General features: G+C 33.3%; 1 protein-coding gene across 2 annotated transcripts in view; it reads left to right on the plus strand.

Annotated features, from left to right (window-relative positions):
- Window positions 1-22,501, plus strand: part of LOC106460642 (netrin-1-like) — a 107,608-nt gene that overhangs the window by 71,416 nt on the left and 13,691 nt on the right. The window contains exons 2-4 of one of the 2 annotated variants that reach the window (XM_022387556.1): window positions 859-1,047; window positions 20,143-20,292; window positions 21,504-21,554. In XM_022387556.1, the coding sequence (XP_022243264.1) occupies window positions 859-1,047; window positions 20,143-20,292; window positions 21,504-21,554 (390 nt within the window). The remainder of the gene's footprint in view (window positions 1-858; window positions 1,048-20,142; window positions 20,293-21,503; window positions 21,555-22,501) is intronic. The other variant, XM_022387560.1, reaches the window with a different exon arrangement.

A 22,501-nucleotide genomic window follows, 5' to 3' on the forward strand; every position in this document is an offset into this window, starting at 1 on the left:
ACAGTATATTTGGCTATAGTTGTAGTGAATCTATTAATATTTGTTTATGATGTAGACAGTATATTGGGCTATAGTTGTAGTGAATCTATTAATATTTGTTTAAGATGTAGACAGTATATTTGGCTATAGTTGTAGTGAATCTATTAATATTTGTTTACGATGTAGACAGTATATTTGGCTATAGTTGTAGTGAATCTATTAATATTTGTTTAAGATGTAGACAGTATATTTGATTATAGTTGTAGTGAATCTTTTAATATTTGTTTAAGATGTAGACAGTATATTTGGCTATAGTTGTAGTGAATCTATTAATATTTGTTTAAGATGTAGACAGTATATTGGGCGATAGTTGTAGTGAATCTATTAATATTTGTTTAAGATGTAGACAGTATATATTTGTTTAAGATGTAGACAGTATATATTTGTTTAAGATGTAGACAGTATATTTGGCTATAGTTGTAGTGAATATTTTAATATTTGTTTAAGATGTAGACAGTATATTTCTACATATATTATTACTATGATATTCGTTTTTTCTCTAAGTTTGTAGATAATTTATTTCCACCATATATAGGACTTTTTCTTTTTCAAGAATTGACTAAAACAAAATTTTCGTTTATATGTTTCAATGACCAACTAGAAGAATAAATGTTATGCCAAAAGAAAGATGCCAAAAAATATTTTTAATTCAGACACCGAAATTAAATAGGAAACGTTTTTATATAAAGTCGAAATGTTTTCTACTTTACCGTTACTGAAACAGAGCCAAGTAAAAATCATGTACAGGTTAATATGTCCACACCATGTTATATAATTGGTTTAAACAAAGATCTTAATGTGATTACTTTGTGTGTTTAGCTTGCAACTGTAACCTTCACGCCAGGAAATGTCGGTTTAACATGGAATTATACAAGCTATCCGGCCGCACCAGCGGTGGAGTCTGCTTGAAATGCCGGCATAACACGGCTGGACGCCACTGTCACTACTGTAAGGAAGGTTTTTACCGCGACAATAGCAAGCCCATCACTGACCACAAAGCCTGTAAACGTAAGTTTTGCTTTTTTTTTTTTTTTTAGTACTAATATAATCCAATGTACTTAACTTTTAACTCACAATTAACAGTTGGACAACGGTTGAAAGTGGGATAATACGTACTTTGTGTATATTTGAAATTAACATCTAGTATGATATGACAGAAGATTCATTTATTATCTACAATAATTTATTTTTAAAATTATGATAAGATCACATATTAAGTATGTGATGAACAAGAAACTCAAAGTTTCATAGACCAACTAGAGTTTGTTACGTTTAGCATATTATCATTCTACTGAGATCAGTTTTAATGATGACCACCTGTAAGATCACGTGATAACAAAATAATACCGTGTTTGTGCATAGATGCATACCGATGTTAATCTTTACTTACGTTTCGTCAAGTGATAAATTAGGATTATGCACAATTTCAAAGCAGGTTTAAAATGATAACTACCCGAATATCATAAAACATTCTCATGAACATTTATATATTCGATTTACATTATCACGTTGAATAAGTTTAACAGTAAAAACTCGTACAACCCAACATTTCTCATTATTCGTATTAAGTGAAAAAAAAAATCAAATGACCAAATTTCTCCAAAGAAATTTTGACTTCGGTATTAGCCTTTCTTATTTTCATTTATACATTATAGTTTACAAGGATAAGCTTCCCGTAACAGTCTGTTATAAATACGTACAAGCTAATTTTATACTATTCTCTCTAAATAAATATCAGCTTCCTTGATATAAAAATCCTACATTAGTGGAACGTTTTTTCCTTTATTCAATTTTACACAAATCCGCAGATTTATAATAAACATTTTACGGATAAAAACGGAATTGAAACTTTAAAAAAAAAGTGAGATTTTACTTAAATGTGATAAAAGTGAATGAATTAACAGTAAAATATTAATGATTGCAATATCGTTTTTTGCTAGATAGTTAGTTGTTGGCTATTAGCGTTTGAAGTCTTACTAACTGTCTGTTTGTTCATGACAAACCTATTTGTTTACAACACATTTCAAACTCTTTACTGCAATATGTCAAAATAGACTAAGAAATAAGGTTCGTAGAACAATGCATCTGTGTGGTCGTGATTTGTATGTCAACGCGAGTAGCTAGTGTTTGTTATTTCTGTACTCTCCAAAGACCCATCTCAACACACTAATTAAACAGCGTCACCTTTTTCAACATTTAGATGGCGCTCCTGTACGTAATTTTGTTCTAACTTTGGAAGTATATCCTATCCCTGCTAGAGAATACTGTTCAAAAAGGGTTACCTTCACAAAATTTTTTTAAAATTAAAATACAACGTAAATCTTATTATTCTTCTAGGTTTGAACGTGATTCAAATTATATGACATAAAGTAAGATACTGCTCACTTCGTCTTATTGCTTATGGGGTTACGTTATTACATAACCTATTGTTACGTATGTAACATTCTGCTCAAATAGTAATTTTATTTATCTATAGAATATATATATCTGTTCTAGCAATGAGCTGAATATGCAGCTATGCATTTGTTTGTAGTTAAGCGCAAGGCTACATAGTGGGCTACCTGTGCTGTGCCCACCAGGGGTATCGAAACACAGTTTTTAGTATTATAAGTCCTCATATTTACTGCTGAGCCAACTGTGGGCGCAAAAAGTAAGCTGTGAATCTAAATAGTTTTCAGAAGTGTCCCTATCTAATTTGACTTGCATTTAAAAATTCAATATCAAATCATTCCAAAACCTTTGGGGCTAAATACTAGGTCCCCTGGTGGAACATCTGTAAGTTTACGGACTTACAGCGCTAAAATTCAGGGTTCGCTTCCCCGCGGTGGATACAGCAGATAGTCCAATGTTGCTTTGCTCTAAAACAAACAAACAAAGCTAAATAAGGAGAATATATGATGAAACCCTACAGATGCATATCCGTTTACTCACCATAACAGCTGACGTCACTTGTATGTTGATCAACTTTCGTGGTATATAAATACACACACACATATATATATATATGAAATATAATCTTCCAATATTAGGTAATACGAGATTTCCAGTGTCCGATTTTATCATTTTATAAAAACTTTTTAGTGCGACAAAAATAAAAATAATATCCATATTTTCTTGAAAACAACAATCAAAAGTTTACTTATTTTATTTTTCTTGCAGACAGAAAAATGCTATTTCTCGTACATTAGAAGAATCTATGTATGTGTATCTTAGTATTCTTCAACATAGTTAATTTTGTCTTTGTCAAACCTAACTAGGAGGGCCGAGTACAGCCTAGAGGTTAGCGTGTCGGACTCTAGATCTGAAGTTCCGTGTTTCGCGTCAGGTTGTCATCAAAAAACAAATCGCGCTCAGCAACTTGGAGACATGTGTGCGTCATAAGAGTGAAGATCAAATCCTACTATTCGGTCTGACAAAAATAACTCAAAAGGGGTGTTTACTAGCTACCTTTTAATTCTAGTCTATCACTTCAAAATTAGGAACGGTTAGTTTTGCGCGAAAATCTGAAAATAAACAAACGTATCTAACGAGGTCGATTGTATTCCTCATACAAAGTACAAACAGATTTTCGAGTTGTCTATTTTTCAGCTTATATGAACCTCCGAAAGGAAGATATAGTAATTGCGACTACTTCGGCAAAGAATAAAATGTTACAAACACTCTTGTATTATAATTCATTATTAGGGGGGTTACTTAAGAAGGTTTGTTTGTTTTTGTTTGAATTTCGCGCAAAGCTACACGAGGACTATCTCCGCTAGCCGTCCCTAATTTAGCGGTGTAAGACTAGAGGGAAGGCAGCTAGCTAGTCATCACCATCCACCGCCAACTGTTTACCAACGAATAGTGGGATTGACCGTCACATTATAACGCCCCCACGGTTGAAAGGACGAGCATGTTTGGTGTGACGGGGATACAAAATCTCGACCCAAAGATTGCGAGTCGAGGGCCCTAACCACCTGGCCATACAAAGAAGGACAAAGAAGACAAATGTTCCAAAAATAAAAAAAGGATAAGTTCGTAGTTCGGTTGCAGTGTCTGAAGATGTTTGGGACGTGTTCGTGCAAGACTATTTCATGTCATCAAAATAAAGATGCTTTAATCAAGGCCAGAAATTGATAACGAATTACAAATACGTTTTTGGTACCTAAGCTTCTCAGAAATTAACACCTGGTCAGTGTCATGGACTAAAGTATGAAGAACGGATGGAAGTTTAGAGCCCATGCTAATTAAAAATCAAAGTAAAAGCATAATTAGTAAACATTCTAGATTTAAAAGAGGAACGCACTTCTTTTTCTTTTACCATACAAATAAACTTACTGAACACTGGAGCAACTGCATAGCAAGTCAAACAATGTTTTAATGGTGCAAAATACATCCGCTGCAGGTCTACAGAGTTGCTGCAGGCTCTATGTAATATCTCTTTCATTAAAAATTCATAAAAAGCGAAAGTCTGTGCCTAAGACATTGATAATAAAGAATACATTGCTTCTTTACTATCAGCCACCTGTTTCCATGGTCAGAACGTGAGAATTAGTAAGATCAGTAAATTGTTGGCAATCTCGTGAACAACAAACAATAAAAAAACCATAATAACAATGATAGCAAAAGTATTTTGCGATATCGACCTTAAGTCACTAATAATGAGTGGTGTGTAGTAATAAAGAAATTATCTTAATTACGGTTTTACTTTTTATTTGTAAGTTTTGATGATAATCTCAGCAGGTGTTTTTTTTTCTCTTTTCTTTTACATTTGATTGTATGTTCAAAGCTTTGGTTGTATTAAGAAAATCGATTATGTCTGTATGTTTAATTTCTGATACAGCTGTATTAGGATTTCGAGTAGAAAAAATATTTAATCGTTCCACGAAAAATAAAATAAAGAAGATTAATGTATTCGAGAAAGACAGATCTCTTGGTTAACGATCACGCCCACTTTTATATACGGTAGTACACAATAACATTTCCCATCTTTAATAGGCTATTTTTAAGGTAGCTTGTCAGGCGAACGTGATGAAGCCGCCGTTGTCAAGATTAGTTTTGTGAGCAGCTCAAATTCAGAGTTGACCATCTCCATTCATATTTTGGAACCAGCGGGAACAAAGACTACCACCAACTGGGCAAACAGTGGGGGTGGAGAAAGTGCGCGTGAAAGGATTAGTTGAAATTCATGGTATTCAGCGGAACCGACATGAGACAAAAACTGTCACTATATGGTAGAATATTTCTCACGCCATTTTTTATAGGCACACAAAATGCATGAAGATAATTGATAGGAAAATGTCAAATGCATACATACAAAATAACACTTAAAGAATGTTAATGATAATACAAATCAAAAGTATCTTTTAAGAAGTGTAAAATTTCATTTATACTCCAGATGAAAGATGTGCCAGAAAACTAGAAACGTCCAATCATATACATTTATCCTGTATTTAATCATTAATTTGGTAAAACATAACGGTTATCTCTCAACTAAAAACTATTTAGCCTTGAAACAGCGTTATTCCTTTGAAGTCCCAAATGGTTCGTTTCTCGTTTGTAGTACAGTATCCAAACAAGCTTTAGGAGTTCAGTCCATAAGCAAACACTTGTCTGATGGAATTTTTTGTATCCGAATAGCTGATCTTTATTTTTTTTTGTGGATGTGTGTAGTTAGAGTGGAATAAATATATAAGGGAGAAAGTAAACATAGTAATGGAACAGCGGTGCCAAAATGTTTAAGGATTTTAAAAATCTTTGGTTCTATTTATACGTTCTTGGACCTTTCCACACACACACACAAAAAAAAATCAAAGTTAAACCCCATTTTAAGATTGGGAATAATAGTTCCGAAGCTTGCTTTATGGTCTCTTTGTGAACCCATGGTGCAGGACCTAGTCTGGCTCCTTGTGCTTCAAGCACGTACTATACGTAGTGAGCATGACGTTCTTTTATTCAGACCAGTTTGGGCGGGTACAGAGCCAGCGGACAAATCTTTCAGACAGACTTCCGGTGACTTTGTGATGTTATGGGTCTTTTTTCTAATAAAGTTTGTACCTACGTATAAGTGCACTATTTTTGCGAGGAAACACAACTGTCTTGACATCAAATTAACAACTAGCCTTTGAAGATTCTTGGTTGCATCACGGTCTTAATTAGCATCGTTTAAAACTGAAATCTCCATAAGATTGTTTCTGTATAGAACATATTTAGTTGTCTGGTAAAGATGCAGGGAATTTTCTTCTTAAAATGTTCCATGAAACGTTTAAGTGTGTTTCTGAAGAAAGAATAACTAGAATATGCTAACCAAATCACAAAAGTTATCTTTATCCTGTTAATGAAAATCAAATAAACGTGAAGGCCAGATCTGTTTGTTTGTTTGTAATTAAGCACAAAGCTACACAATGGGCTATCTGTGCTCTGCCCACCACGGGTATCGAAACCCGGATTCTAGCGTTGTCAGTCCGCAGACATACCGCCGTGCCACTGGGGAGCTGAAGGCCAGAGATTTGTTGGTTAGTTTTATTGTTACTATAGGAAATACATGGAACTTCATGGAACATGTATTAGCATGAGTAAAACTGTTTTAATTTATGCTTGGTAAGCATTATTGAAGCCGCTATAAAATTATTTGTTAGAGATAAAACTCTTTTTTTAAAAAAAAATTATATTTTAATAGTTCCAAGTTGGTGTCATATTGCACTCAAGTTTAAAGAACATCTTAATTAGATTCAATCATTTCAATTTTTACAAATAATGTTTTCATGAAGTAAACTGTCTATTCAAGTAACGTCTAATAACATTTTTGAAACAATGAAATTTTGCATTCTCAAAAATATTATGTTACTAGCTGGAGTACTCGTCCTCTGGACGGAAATTATGTAAATTCATGATTAATGAAAGGTTATCTTAGGACATGAAAAGTTGCTTCGCTTATATGTAATTGTAAAAAACGCCCATAAAAACTGCAAAACACAAAATACGAAACCGCAAATTGCTTGTATCTCCACACTAACCCAACATATATATTCATGCCAATTTTGGTGAAGATCCATGACAGGGGACGAAGTAGTGGTAAAATACGCCCATAAAAACCGCAAAATGCAAACTGAAAATTTGAACTCCGAAATAACAAGTTAATTACCTCATTGAGACTACATTTCCAAAAATATGGCGGAATACGAGATATATAAATTACATTTTAAGTATTTTAAGAAACTCGCTTTTGCAAAGCTGTCTGTAAGAGTTTGAAGAATCTTCACTTTTCGTTGCACTCCTATTGCCAAAGGCATTTTAGTTGCAGATAATTCACGTTAACTTGGCGTGAAATAAAGGCATGCAGTAAATAAGACCCCCAAAAACTTCTTTTATTCTGTATTGTGCTTAGTTCTAAGTGGGGTAATCTGGGTTCGGTTCATCTTCATTCATCAACGCTGGGGACCTTAGAGTAAACAACTTTCAAAGTGTACATTCGAGGCACCCTACTCCGCCCAGCACCAGTCTTGAGGATTTCTTCCCACTTGTATTTCTGGTTGTCACGTTGGAAGTTGAATCCTCAGAACTTCAATATCAGATCAGGAAACCGTAAACAAGTCGTCTGTTCAGGAAGAAAAAAAGTTAATCTGAACACAATCTTAAATCTACTGTTTAATATATCGATACCAAGTTTTTAACTTTTGACGTTATTTGTTTTTCTTTGTTATGTAAAGTTCAGGAACACGGTTATCCTCGAGGCACGGGATGCATATCTTTAGAGGATTAAGGTGACAGAAAGGTAGCATTTATCAACAAAAGAAAAAAAAAACGAACTGGAACTTTAAGATGTTTACAATGGCTATGTGGTTAGGGTATTTTTTAAGAAGTAGTTTACAATGGCTATGTGGTTAGGGTATTTTAAGATACATTGTTTGGCAACCTTTACATCTATGTCTTCAGTGATTAGATGAATAAAAGAACTGATTCTAAAGTACAACAAAAACTAAGCTAAGTACAACACTTTCATCTATATAGATATTCAAATATGAAGTCTTGGTAAATGTTGTCTGAATTTTTCAACGTCAATAGCGACTGTCATTGTGTTGACGTAAAACCCAACTCAGAATAGAGTTAGAACATAGTAGAGCCATCAAACCAGCTACAGCTAAAAATGTGTCACTTTAGAAACCCCTCTACGTTTAAACTATATAATATCACCGTGAACCCGATGTAATGTGTAAGGTTTTATCATTTCTATAACTTGCTTTTAACAAACAGAAAAAATTAAATATTTTGGTGGAGCCTTAAATGATCCGTCAGCTTGTTTGCCTGTATTTCAGTAGCAGTATGAAAATACTTTGTTTCGTGCTTTCTTTACAGGAAAGGGCTAATTTAAACACTGTAAAGTCTAAAAAGCTTGGTGGCTAAGTGTATTGCAATTACATTGAAAGCTAAATAATTCATCTTGTGTACTTAACTTGAAAGCTTGGGTCGTTTAATTTCAATTTTGAAGATCATTATTCAGCATTAAAACCATAAATTCTACAGCAAGTTTTCCTATTGAGGTATCAAACTGTCATACTGGGGACACTGCGGAGGTAAACTATGATAAATATATTTAAGTTCAATGAAACAAAAATATATTTTTCAGCATATACAATCCCTAAGTTGTATCCCGGTGTTTCACTGCCTTACACACACAAAAAAAAAACTACGAATGCTTTCATATATATAATTATATCCATTTACTTGTAAATTAGGTTTGAAGTCAAACTTCTATACTTTTATCTACAATGCAAGTAATAATTTGTATTCTACGATCTCTGTTTCTTTAAAATCAATACTAACAAATGGCAACTACATAAGTCCTTTAATTTTTGAAATGTTATCAGAACGTTCCTTGTTAACGGTTAATAACCTATTATGTCTCATTTTTCTCAATACAACCAAATGATTCGTTCTTGAGCATTTTCTTCCGAACCTAAAGTTTCATTTTTCCTACAGTGCTAAGTCATTATGTCAATATCAAACCTTACTATAGGAATCCAATTTCTCCAGATTCATCTTGAATACCAAGTTGGCCGGCACTTGTTGAACTACCAAGCAATTGGTATGCTCTGCAAGCTGACTCATTCTCGTGTCGTCTTATTGGAAATCGACATCAATCTTGTTACTGGAGAAGCGAGAAGAATGTTGTTTGTCTCAGACTGCTGGCAGAAGGTGAACGGTCAAATTAAGGCCGAGTTTGGCTTTCATTTGCCTCATAGCAGCCTTTCAATAGCCACTTAATGAGAGAAGTCTCCTCACGTTTACGTTCTCATACCAACATTGCACCAATACTTCTAAGCCAAAAGCAATATGCGTTACGCGGCAAATTGTACTATTCTTGTAGCTTGCCATCTTGTTAATGTTATTGATGACTCAAACCTAACATGTGCAGTGTATGATTATATTCTGTGTGGTTGAAAGGGGTAATAATTAAAGTCGAGATAAAAGCATTGCTGACTTTGATGATTGGGTTCTCTACAGACTTACTGACAGTTCTAATGTTTTGTCAGCTATTATCTATATACTTATTCATTTTCTTTCTCTCTCAAAGTTTTTATAGAAGAAGTAATGAGTAGAATTTTTATTACTGAGTTAATAACTCTCTTGTCAACACATATAATTGCTCTATGTAACTTTGTGATGCCCCCCAGTGGCGCAGAGATATGCCTGCGGACTTACAATGCTAGAAACAGGGTTTCGATACCCCTGGTAGGCAGAGCACAGATACTCCATTGTGTAGCTTTGTGCTTAACTTCAAATAAACAAACAAACAAAAACTCTGTGATAATTACAATTTTAAATTAATGAAAAAGAAAACTTTTTTATGACATTCACTATAGAATTTCATAAAACTCCGTTTTTTATTTTACTCGAAAATCCTTCTGTACTCAAAAAAAGTTTATTTCAGATATTAATCTACTACCTATGTCATTAATGACTGTACATTATGATCTTTCGAATTTCAAAATACAAGTTTCTTGAGGGTATAAAGAAAAATATAACCAGAGCGTTAGACAACACCAAAGATTCTTGAGTTGTAATTTGTGTCAAACGTTTCTATCCGATCTGCAATGACTTCTTTCTTTAGAAAAAAGTCCAATAGTTTCAATAGTTTTGTGTACCAATTGACAATCTTTTCATGAGGACCATATCTCTTAAAGTTCGGGCGCGTTGGATATCAGTTTAAGTTAGAAGACAACAGTGGTATGATTGAAAATGTTTCAGCAGCCTCCAAAAGAAAAATGTTTCATATTCCAAACCTTTCCACTCGACATAACAAATTTCAAAAAGGTTCAAAAGGCAAAGAAATGAAGTTTGTGGCAACACGTAAACACGGTTCATACGACTTTGCTTTTTTGCAGAAATATTAATTAGATTTTGGTTGGTACGAAATATACACATACATTTTGAGGCCTCCTGGTCTTCCATAATTGTGCAATATTTATTTTTTTAAAAATATTGTGAACAAGGTCATCACAACAAAAGGACGTGTAAGTTTCTTCAACACCAGCTTACCATAACAAATTTCATTAGGAAACAAAAAAGTTGGCTTATTTGGTGACATTTACGACAAAGTTTCTTTTCCTGGCAACCTTTCATTAACGAAAATTTACTTTTCGAATAAAATGAGAAGCTATGCCAAAACACTGCACACATTAAATGCTCTAATGCACTTCCAAGTTGCACAATGAAGTTACTTTTAGATATTCATGAGTGTTTGGAATAGGTGAAGTAAATAGGAATGACAATCCATCATTTCGAAATTCTCAAAATATCAGATTTTAGAGGAGTTTTCCTTTTTTTTATGCCAACTTTCAAAAGCCAGCCTCTGATTAATCTCTGACTTCAATTGCGAAATTGTAAGTTATTTTTATAGGAAGCTTAATGTCATTCTGTACCAACTACAATTTTAAAATAACTCTAAAGGGCAATTTTCTCATCTACCACATAGAAAAAACTAGTAACTATACGTGTATCCTTTAATACGGACATCCAGACACCTAATGGCTGAGCTAAAGTGCCACTGTGAGTCCACAGTGAAAAAAAATAAACAAGTACAAGTAAATTAATAAATGTTATATTATGTTATTTTATGGATTAAGTGTGGCTCATTAGTTAGCGTGCATGACTGTGGATCTGACGTACCATTCCGTTACCGTATAAAATTAAATAAAATCTCTTTCTGTACTTTGGTGCCATGAGTGCGTTATAAAAGGGGCTGTAAAATCCTACTGTTTGATCTGACAAATTTAGCTCAAAAGTTGGGAGTGGGTTGTGTTGACTACTGGCTTATTAGAGTCCACCCATAAAAACTAGGCAAAACAGGAGTCCTTAACAATGAAACAGGATTCATTGATAAGAAAGATATTCATGATCAACATGAATTGAAAATAAAAACTGAAATAAATTAGAAGGATCATGATTAAAAAGCATGCTCTACATTTTTCATAACACCAGGAGTCAGCTGTGTTAGTATAATGATGGTACCTATGCCTTTTAGTATTACTAGTAATATTATCACATAGTTTAGTATTACTAATAATACTATTACATAGTTTAGTATTACTAATAATATTATCACATAGTTTAGTATTACTAATAATACTATTACATAGTTTAGTATTACTAATAATACTATTACATAGTTTAGTATTACTAATAATACTATTACGTAGTTTAGTATTACTAATAATACTATTAAATAGTTTAGTATTACTAATAATACTATTACATATGAACATATAGATAAATATTTGTTAAGATAATGATTAGTTTATCGATATTAACCCTAAATTAAGTCTCTTTGTTGTTGTTGTTTTTAATTTCCTCTGCCTTAACTAAGCTGAAAATGAAATGGTTTCGTGAATATATATATATGGTTATTCATCTTAGTTATTCACCAATGGACTACAGTGGTTGGTGCTTGACTTAGTGTATGTAAGCTTGCCTAAATAACTATTTACCTAAAGTCACTCTTGTCACCTCTTCCAATTATAACTAGCTGTGTTACAATATCACAGTCAATGACATTCGTTTTGATTGCATTTGAATTAATGACTATGAACAATTTAGTTTTATTGCTAATCATACGTAACAGTCAGCTATTAAACTTTTCATCTGCATACAACTAGAGAATATTCTAAATTTTAACAGTTTGTAATAGTCCAATCTTTCTTACGTAGTTTCTCTTGTTGTGCAGAAGTCAACTTTCTTACTCAAACAGACTAAAACTAAACTGACGCTCAAACTTCTTATTGAGAGACATCGTTCTACTATCGTAATTCTTTCTCAAGAGATTTTCGTCACTCTAAACGTTAGAGCTATCTTTGAAAACTCTTTAACCCATACTTTACCACTTGGACATACTCTTTCTTATAGTCACTACTGAGATCTTAACTTACATGTAATTAGTACGTTACCTATAGCTACTAGAGAAACTCGCCGTCTTAGAAAAAAGAAACACTTCTAAGTAGTTGTCCTTATAATTATTATAAACACTTGATGTTATTCCTCTTCATAATTATTAAGAACAAATTAGAGGTACTATTTTTTTATGGCTATCAGAAATGCCAGGACATATTCTTCCTTAAAACAACTAAAAACTCTATGACGAACTCTTCCCTATGTCTGTAAGAAACACTTGGAAGTGCTCTTACTCTTTCTCATAATTGTTAAAATCTTGTATAGATGCTCTTTTTTAACTCTAAGCTAAAGTACATATATTGACACTTAGCTGTTTTTATTCTCACCAAATCAATTAGTGAAACTATTCTAAATGATATCATAAACAGGCACTCTTCTCTACCTGAGACCCCAGTTTTATGATAATTCGTTTTGGTATTAACAATCCCAAACAGATCTGTAAAATGACAAATGTCTATCCTCAGGACATACATAAAACATGTCATTTCTGTCTCATCCCTATCTTCAGGACATACATAAAACATGCCATATCTGTCTCATCCCTATCCTCAGGACATACATAAAACATACCATATCTGTCTCATCCCTATCCTCAGGACATACATAAAACATGCCATATCTGTCTCATCCCTATCCTCAGGACATACATAAAACATGCCATTTCTGTCTCATCCCTATCCTCAGGACATACATAAAACATGCCATTTCTGTCTCATCCCTATCCTCAGGACATACATAAAACATGCCATATCTGTCTCATCCCTATCCTCAGGACATACATAAAACATGTCATTTCTGTCTCATCCCTATCCTCAGGACATACATAAAACATGCCATTTCTGTCTCATCCCTATCCTCAGGACATACATAAAACATGCCATTTCTGTCTCATCCCTATCCTCAGGACATACATAAAACATGCCATTTCTGTCTCATCCCTATCCTCAGGACATACATAAAACATGTCATATCTGTCTCATCCCTAAAGATGTAAATCAACAACTTTCACTACAGGAATACAATGCACATACAATTCATCCCAGCAACAAAATCTATCCTTCAACATACTTGCCAAATGCTTTTGTGAACGACATCCACATATTTCCTTCATTAAATACATAAATAATACATTACCTACTAACTATCTTCTTGACCGTCATGATTTTCACCTCTAACGTCTCTATCTTGTCTCCCAGCTTCAGATATTTCATTTTTCCAACGTCCTCCCACACTATCCTCATTCACACCTTTAGTTAACCCTATCAACTATTCTCAGTTTTCCTATAAAAGCTCTCCATTTTGAAATAAAATCCATTATCAATTCAAGTTGTATTTAAAAGCTTTTCATTCTAACAATTTTCGATATCCTGTTTCTACATTTATGTAGTAAGTCCTCTGTTACTACTACAGATCCCACCATCGATTGTGTATCATCTTCCTCTGCCACTATGTTTGAGTTTTCACGATTTCTGTTCTCCTTCAATCAAGTAAAACTTTCCTAGTAGTCTCAACCCAACTATCTGTGTTACTTCTCAGTTTCTGATTTCAAGTTAAAACAATAAATCTAATCAATCTCAGGCTCTTAGAACCGTCTTTTCTTCTACACCAGTGGTCGGCAACCTTTTTTGATCGCGGGTCAATTATTTTTTTGTTGAAAAATTTAACATTGTGTTGGGTCAGTGATAATCATATGATTATTAATACCGGTACACGTATTTTAAATGTGTATGTTTATTTACATACAAAAAAATTAACAGTTCGACCAGTTTGATATTTTTTCCTGAAATTGATCTTAAAATTCTCCGTAGCCGTGACTCTTTCCCATCTTTCCTTTAATATCGTTGTTCTTCTCACATAGCCGAGAAACTTGAACTGAACAATGATTGTGCCCTTACGGGTTGCAATGGTGAAGCCAGCTTTTGGTGGGTCAGCCATATTATTGCCGCGGGTCATAGGTTGCCGACCACTGTTCTACACCTTTCAATGAAATTCTGTTTTTCCTGCTGACAATACTCAAGATACACCGTACAACGTATATGCATTTTCTAATGGGAAAAAAAGTTTCCAGAAACTCCGGAAATTATATCAAAAACATACACATGCATTGTTTCTTCAAAGCAACATACATACTAAAAACATAATCTTAACTCTCAAATCTTATCCCAATAAGATCAAGCATCAGTCATTTCTACAATACAAGGCATTAACGTCTCGAGAACACTTTTTATAGAGTTTACGAAAAAGCACAACATTCTGTAAAAATGCTGTCAATAATCTCGAAAAAGAAATATTGAACTTTATGCATTTTTGTAACCCCACTCCTAAAGAACAACAGACACTCAATGAATTTATACACAAAACTAAAACATGTTTTAATAAAAATAGAAACTAAATTCAAAACCAATACATCATCACACAACACTGAATCAAAAACTGTCACTCAGAAATACGCTAATCCCAAAGGGCGCCAACAGTAACGAAAACACGTTTTAATACACTACTTACAATTACAATATACACTTCCAATAATAGACCACTCATGCAATCAAATCAGAATAAAATACCCATCAAACACAGGAAAAACGTCTTCTGGATCCAAAAATCCTATTAACAAAGTTAATTATCACACTGAATATCGAAGTTCACCAACCAATATTATCAATTTTTCAAACGGATCATTGTCTTATGTCAAAACCAAACTTCTGAACAAAGGTCTAATTATTTGCCCCAGAAATAATTTTCTTAACAAATCTGAAGTCCTCTCTGACCTCCACGAATTGTTTCAAAAAATAAGACTCAGAGAATTACTTTGCAATAAACCCAGTTCTTCTGATCACTAACCTACTCTTGCCATAAAGAGAAATCATCTTGGATACCTCCTACTAACAGAGAACTATATTTGGAAAATTAATTAAAGCTGTTGAAAAATACATCATCCAACTTTGAAATCTTTCAAACTCGTTTATATATATATCTACAAATCAAAAGAATAAACCGCACTTAAGGATTTTAAATTTAACACAGATATTACATTAAAATCCGCTAAGAAAGGTGACACTATTGTTTTTGTTCAATAAGAAAGACTACATTACTGAAACTGATCATCAACTTTATGTCTCTAATTTTTATAAAACTAGTAAGGTTCCTACAAATTCCCAAGTACCATCAAATACAAACTTAAAGCAACTCCTTCAAACTAAACAATTCGAAAAACACCTTCCAGTGTTTGACACCCAAACAGGCTTATCCAGGGAGATTTTACAGTTTCACCTAAATCATGAGCCTTGTAATCAAAGCCGTCACATAAATTTCTAACAGAAAAACGATAATCGTCAGAAATGACTTGTTTCGTTGATCAATGATCACATCAAAATCATCCCCACTAAAATTCTTACTTGGAAAGACTCAATTCACTTTAGAAACATCACTGAGGAAAGTAACGATAAAGGACCACTGTCTCCCAATAGTCTTCACTGTACTATGACCTTTGTCTCCTTTTACAAATACTGTACATGATTAAAATCTCGAAACTTTGGAAAGTGTACTTAATTTGTGTAGTCCGTCCAAATTTTACAAATTTGTTGAATTAGCCAAACTTATTTTGACCTTTAATAACTTTGAATTCAAAAACTAGTATTACATCTATCATTGGTACCAAGACAGTTTCTTATATGTATCACATTTATGGGTGATATTAAAAGTCAGATATTAGAGAGAAGCACTGGAAAAAGACACATATCTGAAACATTACAGATGGCATCTTTATTTAGATCGTCGATACTGGATATCTTAAAACTTCTTTTCACATACAAACTCTTTCGATAAAACTATTAAGTATACATTTGACTAGTCTTTCACGCGCATCAACTTTCTTGATGTCACTGTGTACATAAAATACGGACACTGACACTTTCAGATATCTTCATTATCAAAGTTGCTACCTTTCCCACACTGAACGAAATATTACACACAGTCAAACGCATCAAGAAAATTTATACTGACGAAAACAATTAGAAATAACACAATAAAACAAACCACCATGATACAAAGAGATAAACCCGGGTCTAGTCTGATCCTCGCAAACACCAATTGTCGGGCACGATTAGTAATTGGGGGAGTGACCCCCTGGGAATACTGGATGATGATGGCACCATTACTTTGGTCTGGTGGTCAGGGTGCTCGACTCGCAATCTACGGGTTGCGGAAACGAATCTGCATTAACGAACATGCTCGCTCTTTCAGCCGTGGGGACATTACAACGTGATGGTCAATCCCATTATTTGTTGGTAGAAGAGTATCCCAAGAATTGGCGGTTGGTGGTGTTGACTTGCTGCCTTCCCTCTAGTCTATTACTGCTAAATTAGGGACGGCTAGCGCAAATACTCAAAACAAACATAACAAAGAGGATATAAAGACTCTGAGATTGAAAAAGCCTATAACAGTTAATAAGAAACCCTCCTCAAATATCACTAAAAATATCTAATAGAATCTTTCATGGAATTAAGTTCCCTCCGAAAGTAAAAAACGTCATATATTTTCTTCTTTTACCTTGGTCAACCTAATAACCCTATTGTTTTGTTGTTAAGCACAAAGCTTAATACAATGGACTGTCTGTGATATGTGCACCATGGGTATCGAAACCCTGTTTTTGCATTATAAGCCAAACCTTCAGACTTACCGTTGAGCCACGAGGGGAGCTCCTGGTGTTTCCTTCCGGAAAAGTAAAAATGTCGGTGATATTTTGGTTCATGCTAAAATTAACTACACACCCCCACAGTATAGCTGCTGATCTTGTAATAAAGTTCGTTGACATGTAACTTCATGTAAACAACCAAGAAAGAGATAATTTACACTACACGAACACCATCTTTCTCATACAATGTAAGACATGTAACCATCAGTTTATATGCTGGACAAACCCAAACGAACCTTAAGGGATGTTTTAACAATCGTAGTAAATCTTCTTTTAATACTCAAAATATGTTCCTTTTGCTCAAGATTTTAACAAACCTGACCATTCTCACAATTATACAACTTTCTGAGGAATCGAAACTGACTGACTTCCGATCTAAAATATTCTGAGATATGAAATAATCTTACTGGATTACACTTTTAATTTTGAAAACCATTATGTCATAAACCATATTCTCTGTCAGTTAAACACTAAGTTTCAAATTTTAGCTCTTTATTTGCTACCTTTATCTATCTCTCTTACTTATTTCACACATTTTTATAGTCAGTAACACATGTTGAATATTTTATTTATTCTATATTCTAAAACCCTTTTATTTATACCAATTATTTTAAGTTTTTCATTTTTACATTTTCTTCCATTTTACTACTTTACAAGTTTAACTTTTGTATACTGTTTCACGTTTGAGTATGCTGTTGTTGAATGAAATATAAAATAAGATAAAAATAAATAGGTATACATATAAGAAATAAAACTAATAGATAATATTTTAGAAGCCCCCCCCCCAGTGGCACAGAAATATGTCTGCGGCCTTAAACGCTAGAAACCGGGTTTCGATACCCGTGGTGGGCAGAGCAACAACAACAACAACCTTTTAGAAACACGTGTTGGAACTTTTATTCTCTAGTTATTAAAACATTGGGAAATACTCTTCCTTACAGCGATTAGCGACATTTTCATCTATTACACTTCAAATTACCGTTCCTTAGGATTAGTAAAAGCTCTCAGTATTGTTCTGACTTAGAGTTTTTGAGATACATGAAGTTATTGTTTCTTATGTCTAGTAGATAGACTTGAAAGTACATACTCTTAAATTATATTTTGTTATTGTTACTCGAATTACTTGAAATTACTTTCCTTTAAATTATTAGTGACACTTCAAATTAGTTTTCCACATAACTATTAAAACACTTGTAGATACTTTCTCATAGCTGTAGAGAGACTTGAAGGTACTTTTACTGAAAAAATGTTAGAAATGTTTGTAAAACTCACTTCTTTCCTATATGTGTGGCCCGGCATGGCCAGGTGGTTACGGGTTCGAATCCCCGTCACACCAAACATGCTCGCCCTTTCAGCCATGGGGGCGTTATAATGTGACGGTCAATCCCACTATTCGTTGGTAAAAGAGTAGCCCAAGAGTTGGCGGTGGGTGGTGATGACTAGCTGCCTTCCCTCTAGTCTTACACTGCTAAATTAGGGACGGCTAGCGCAGACAGCCCTCGTGTAGCTTTGCGCGAAATTCCAAAACAAACAAACAAACCTATATCTGTTGAGGAAACTAAGAGATACTCGTAATTAAAACTGTCAAAAACACGTTAAACCTACTTTTGTAACTAGTAGAGGTTTCTCAGATTTCTGTTCCTTTTGACTAATAGAAATGCTTGAAATGTATTTTCTTTTCAATTACTTATCGTTTACAGAAACTTAGAAAATATATTTTCGTTACTAATAAATGATTTAATGGTACTCATTCTTATAGCTACTAGAAGTAATTCAAATTAAACAGTCACTGGCGTTGCCATACTATTTTTAACATCACTGAATGTCCTATTTCATAATCAAAAATCATCACTTTTTGCTATCGTGTCCAACGGTAGTCAATGATGCTATTACTATCATAACCACCAACAGCCATTAACATCACTGTTATCATGGCCAATGAATTCACTGATGTAATTATTGTTACAAACACTCGCAACTAAAGATGTTACTCTCTTCATTAAAAAATAGAAGTCTCCAACGTTACTGTTATAACAACCACCAATAGCACACGATAACGTAATAATAACCAACAGAAGTTATTGAAACTACTTTTCTCATAACAATTAAAAGTTATTAATGTTACCAAAAGAAGTTACTGATAACGTTATAGTAACAAAGAAAGGTCACTGAAACTGCTTTTCTCTTAACCATTAAATGTTATTAATGTTACCAACAGAAGCTACTGATAACGTTATAGTAACCAAGAAAGGTCACTGAAACTGCTTTTATCATGACCAGTAGAAGCTATCAATATTACCAACAGAAGTTACTGATAACGTTATAATAACCAAGAAAGTTCACTGAAACCGCTTTTGTCATGACCAGTAGAAGCTATCAATACTACCAACAGAAGTTACTAATAACGTTATAATAACCAAGAAAGTTCACTGAAACCGCTTTTATCATAACCAGTAGAAGCTATTAATATTATAAACAGAAGTCACTAGCATTACTTTTATCGTGATTAAGAAGAATTATTAAAAATATTATTTACTGAAACCAGGCTCTAGTGTTGGTTTTAACTGTGTTTAATAGCAGTCAAGGAAATTACTTTTAACTAACACTGACATCAGTCACTGAGGTTACTATTTACTACAGTCAATAGCAGCTACTAAAGTTGTTTTTAACTTTGAATAGTGCTTAGAAAAGATATCCTTAGACTATTCTAACCAACGCTAGACCACTTTTCTAAAGAGCTTAGGTTTCCAATGTATCACTTTTGCCCTTGCATGACTTTTGATGTGTTATACAACACATTTTGATCAAACCTGATTTTTATGATATGCTATTGTAAAACGGGCATGTTTAAGTGTTGATGAAACTGAAGAATGTCAGCTGTGTTCACGAAGGTAAGTGTACTCGTGTCTTAATAACATTGCAACTACATATTGACTAACTGACGTTACTAACCTAGATCTCCCTTCTCCCCTACCTCCCGATAGCATGCGACTGCCACCCCGTGGGGGCGTCGGGACGAACTTGTAACCAGACTACCGGTCAGTGCCCCTGTAAAGATGGCGTCACTGGAGTAACCTGTAATCGCTGCGCCAAGGGTTATCAACAGAGCCGATCCCCTATTGCTCCGTGCATCAGTAGGTTAACAGCATGTTGCCATGCTTTAGCATGTAGAAACTTCAGGCGTGCAGTACCCTCTACAAATGTTTTCGCAGACAATTATAATCAATTTAAATTTGTAGCTTCCTTTACACTTTATTACACTCAGTATTATATAACCAGATTTGTTAGAAAGTTAAATTCATATATATGATATTATGTAAATTATAACAATATAAAGCTGACCAAACCTCGTTCATCCAGTTCACATTTGAACCTCACCAGAACTAAAGATTCTAGTTAACATTTAGAGGCTACTGCACGTCTACTTCTGTGTTGAGTATTGTAATTATTACATACAAAATAAGCATAAATACTATCACTATCTAAAGTATAAAGTATATTTTAATAGGAATCGTAAGCGATTTTACTTATTTGAAAATGCAGTTTCTCAATTGTTTCTTGTTCTGATCAACATGTATGAGATGACAGTTCTAGGCATGTTTGATTTGTTTTTACAGTGTTTTAACTTTCTGTAATAATTCTATTTTCTCTGAGCATTATTTTGCTGCCAAATGCAGAACATGTGGCATAACTTAGAAAAACAACCTTTTTACAACCATTTATTAAATAAGGACTTTTTAAAGTTATCTATTTTTACAATATTGCTGACACTATGATCTTTTCTAAATAGTGCAATAAGTCCTTAAGTTTATAACTAACATGTACTGAACTAAATATGTGTGTTTTAGAGCAACAGTTTACATAAAACCTTAAAATAATTTATTAAATAACTTAAGATAAGTTTATATGTTGCATAGTCAATATACAGGTAACTTCAAATATGCAGAATTATTATATATAACTGCTAGTACATGAACATACATTTATATAAATAAAACGTTTATTTTAAGTGATTCAAGAATACAATGATTTTTAAAACTTTCTTTTGCATACACGATGAAATAGGTAAGTGTATACTTTGTACTTTCAGTGCAACTCTAAATGATAAACAAACTGATTTGCGTTCTTTTAGATAACATAATGGGATCATTTCACATTTCTAGACTATATACCCTGTCGTTACAAATTTTGTATAGTTTTGTTAACCATTAACTGATACTTCTAATCAGAACTACTTAAATTATTTTATAATTCAGCCGAACCGCAAATTTTCAAGAAAAAATTAAACACTTGTATTAAATAATTTCATTTATTGAACCTAATTTAAAATTTTTGGATTTTTCAGAAATCCCACGCATAGATGTTGTCACTCAGGCTCCCAGAAAAACGACTCCAGGTACGTATATTCAAACAGTTATCTAAAGGGTTTTCAACAACTTGTCTATGGTGTAGAGGGTAGGCCGAATTTCGCCGATTGAGGGCAGTTTTGTACTGACAATCACAACTCTCCTGAACTGTCAGTTGCACTTCACCCTCAGTTCTATAGAGGATGCGAGAAAGTCTTTTGATTGTCAGTTTTAAGTTGGCTATAACCAGTAAAATTTCAATTTATCTTTTTATCTTCGCTTTCTAAGCTTGGAAATTAAATTTACATGATTCTTACTTTACCTTTTAGCCTAATGAAGAAAAGGGCTATTTTACCTATTCCTGACGTGGTGCTTAAGCCGATTCTTTTGTCTAGAAGTTTCAGGTTAATCCACGTAAAGAAGGGTAAATGAGCTGTCTGTGATACAGCGAAAACCCTGCCATCTATACCATTCCAGTAAAGATCAATTTTTTCCAGTTGTCTCAAGGCTTTACTGTGCTTTTCATTACATTAATTTCAAAGATTCCCTTGATTTTTTCACATTTTGGTGTGATAAAATGTAAGTCAAGTATATTTTGATTAATATTTAGTTATAAGAATATCATCCGAATCATAAATAACTTTAGAATACAATGTTTTTGCATTTTTTTAAATATATTGAAATTTAATTTTATTATTTATTTGATATTGCGTTATTTTAATTTAAAATTTGGATTAGAATTTACGATTTAAAGATTTAAAATCAAGACAATAAAAATTTTTAAATCTTTAAAAGTTTTTCGTTTAAGGTAAAATACCAAGTGAAAGAAAAAGGCTTTATAAATTAAAAAAAAAATTACTAATTTTATTCGTTAGGCAGACTTTGCAAATGACTGCAAATCGAAGTAAAACCCTTCACTGAGATACTGTCGTAATTTTATTTCCATATGGTACACATATTATTACAGTATAGTAGAGTACTTGATTTTGCAAAAACT

This window comes from Limulus polyphemus, unplaced genomic scaffold (assembly GCF_000517525.1).
Source record: "Limulus polyphemus unplaced genomic scaffold, Limulus_polyphemus-2.1.2 Scaffold34, whole genome shotgun sequence".
In the NCBI taxonomy this organism is placed as follows: Eukaryota; Metazoa; Arthropoda; class Merostomata; order Xiphosura; family Limulidae; genus Limulus; species Limulus polyphemus.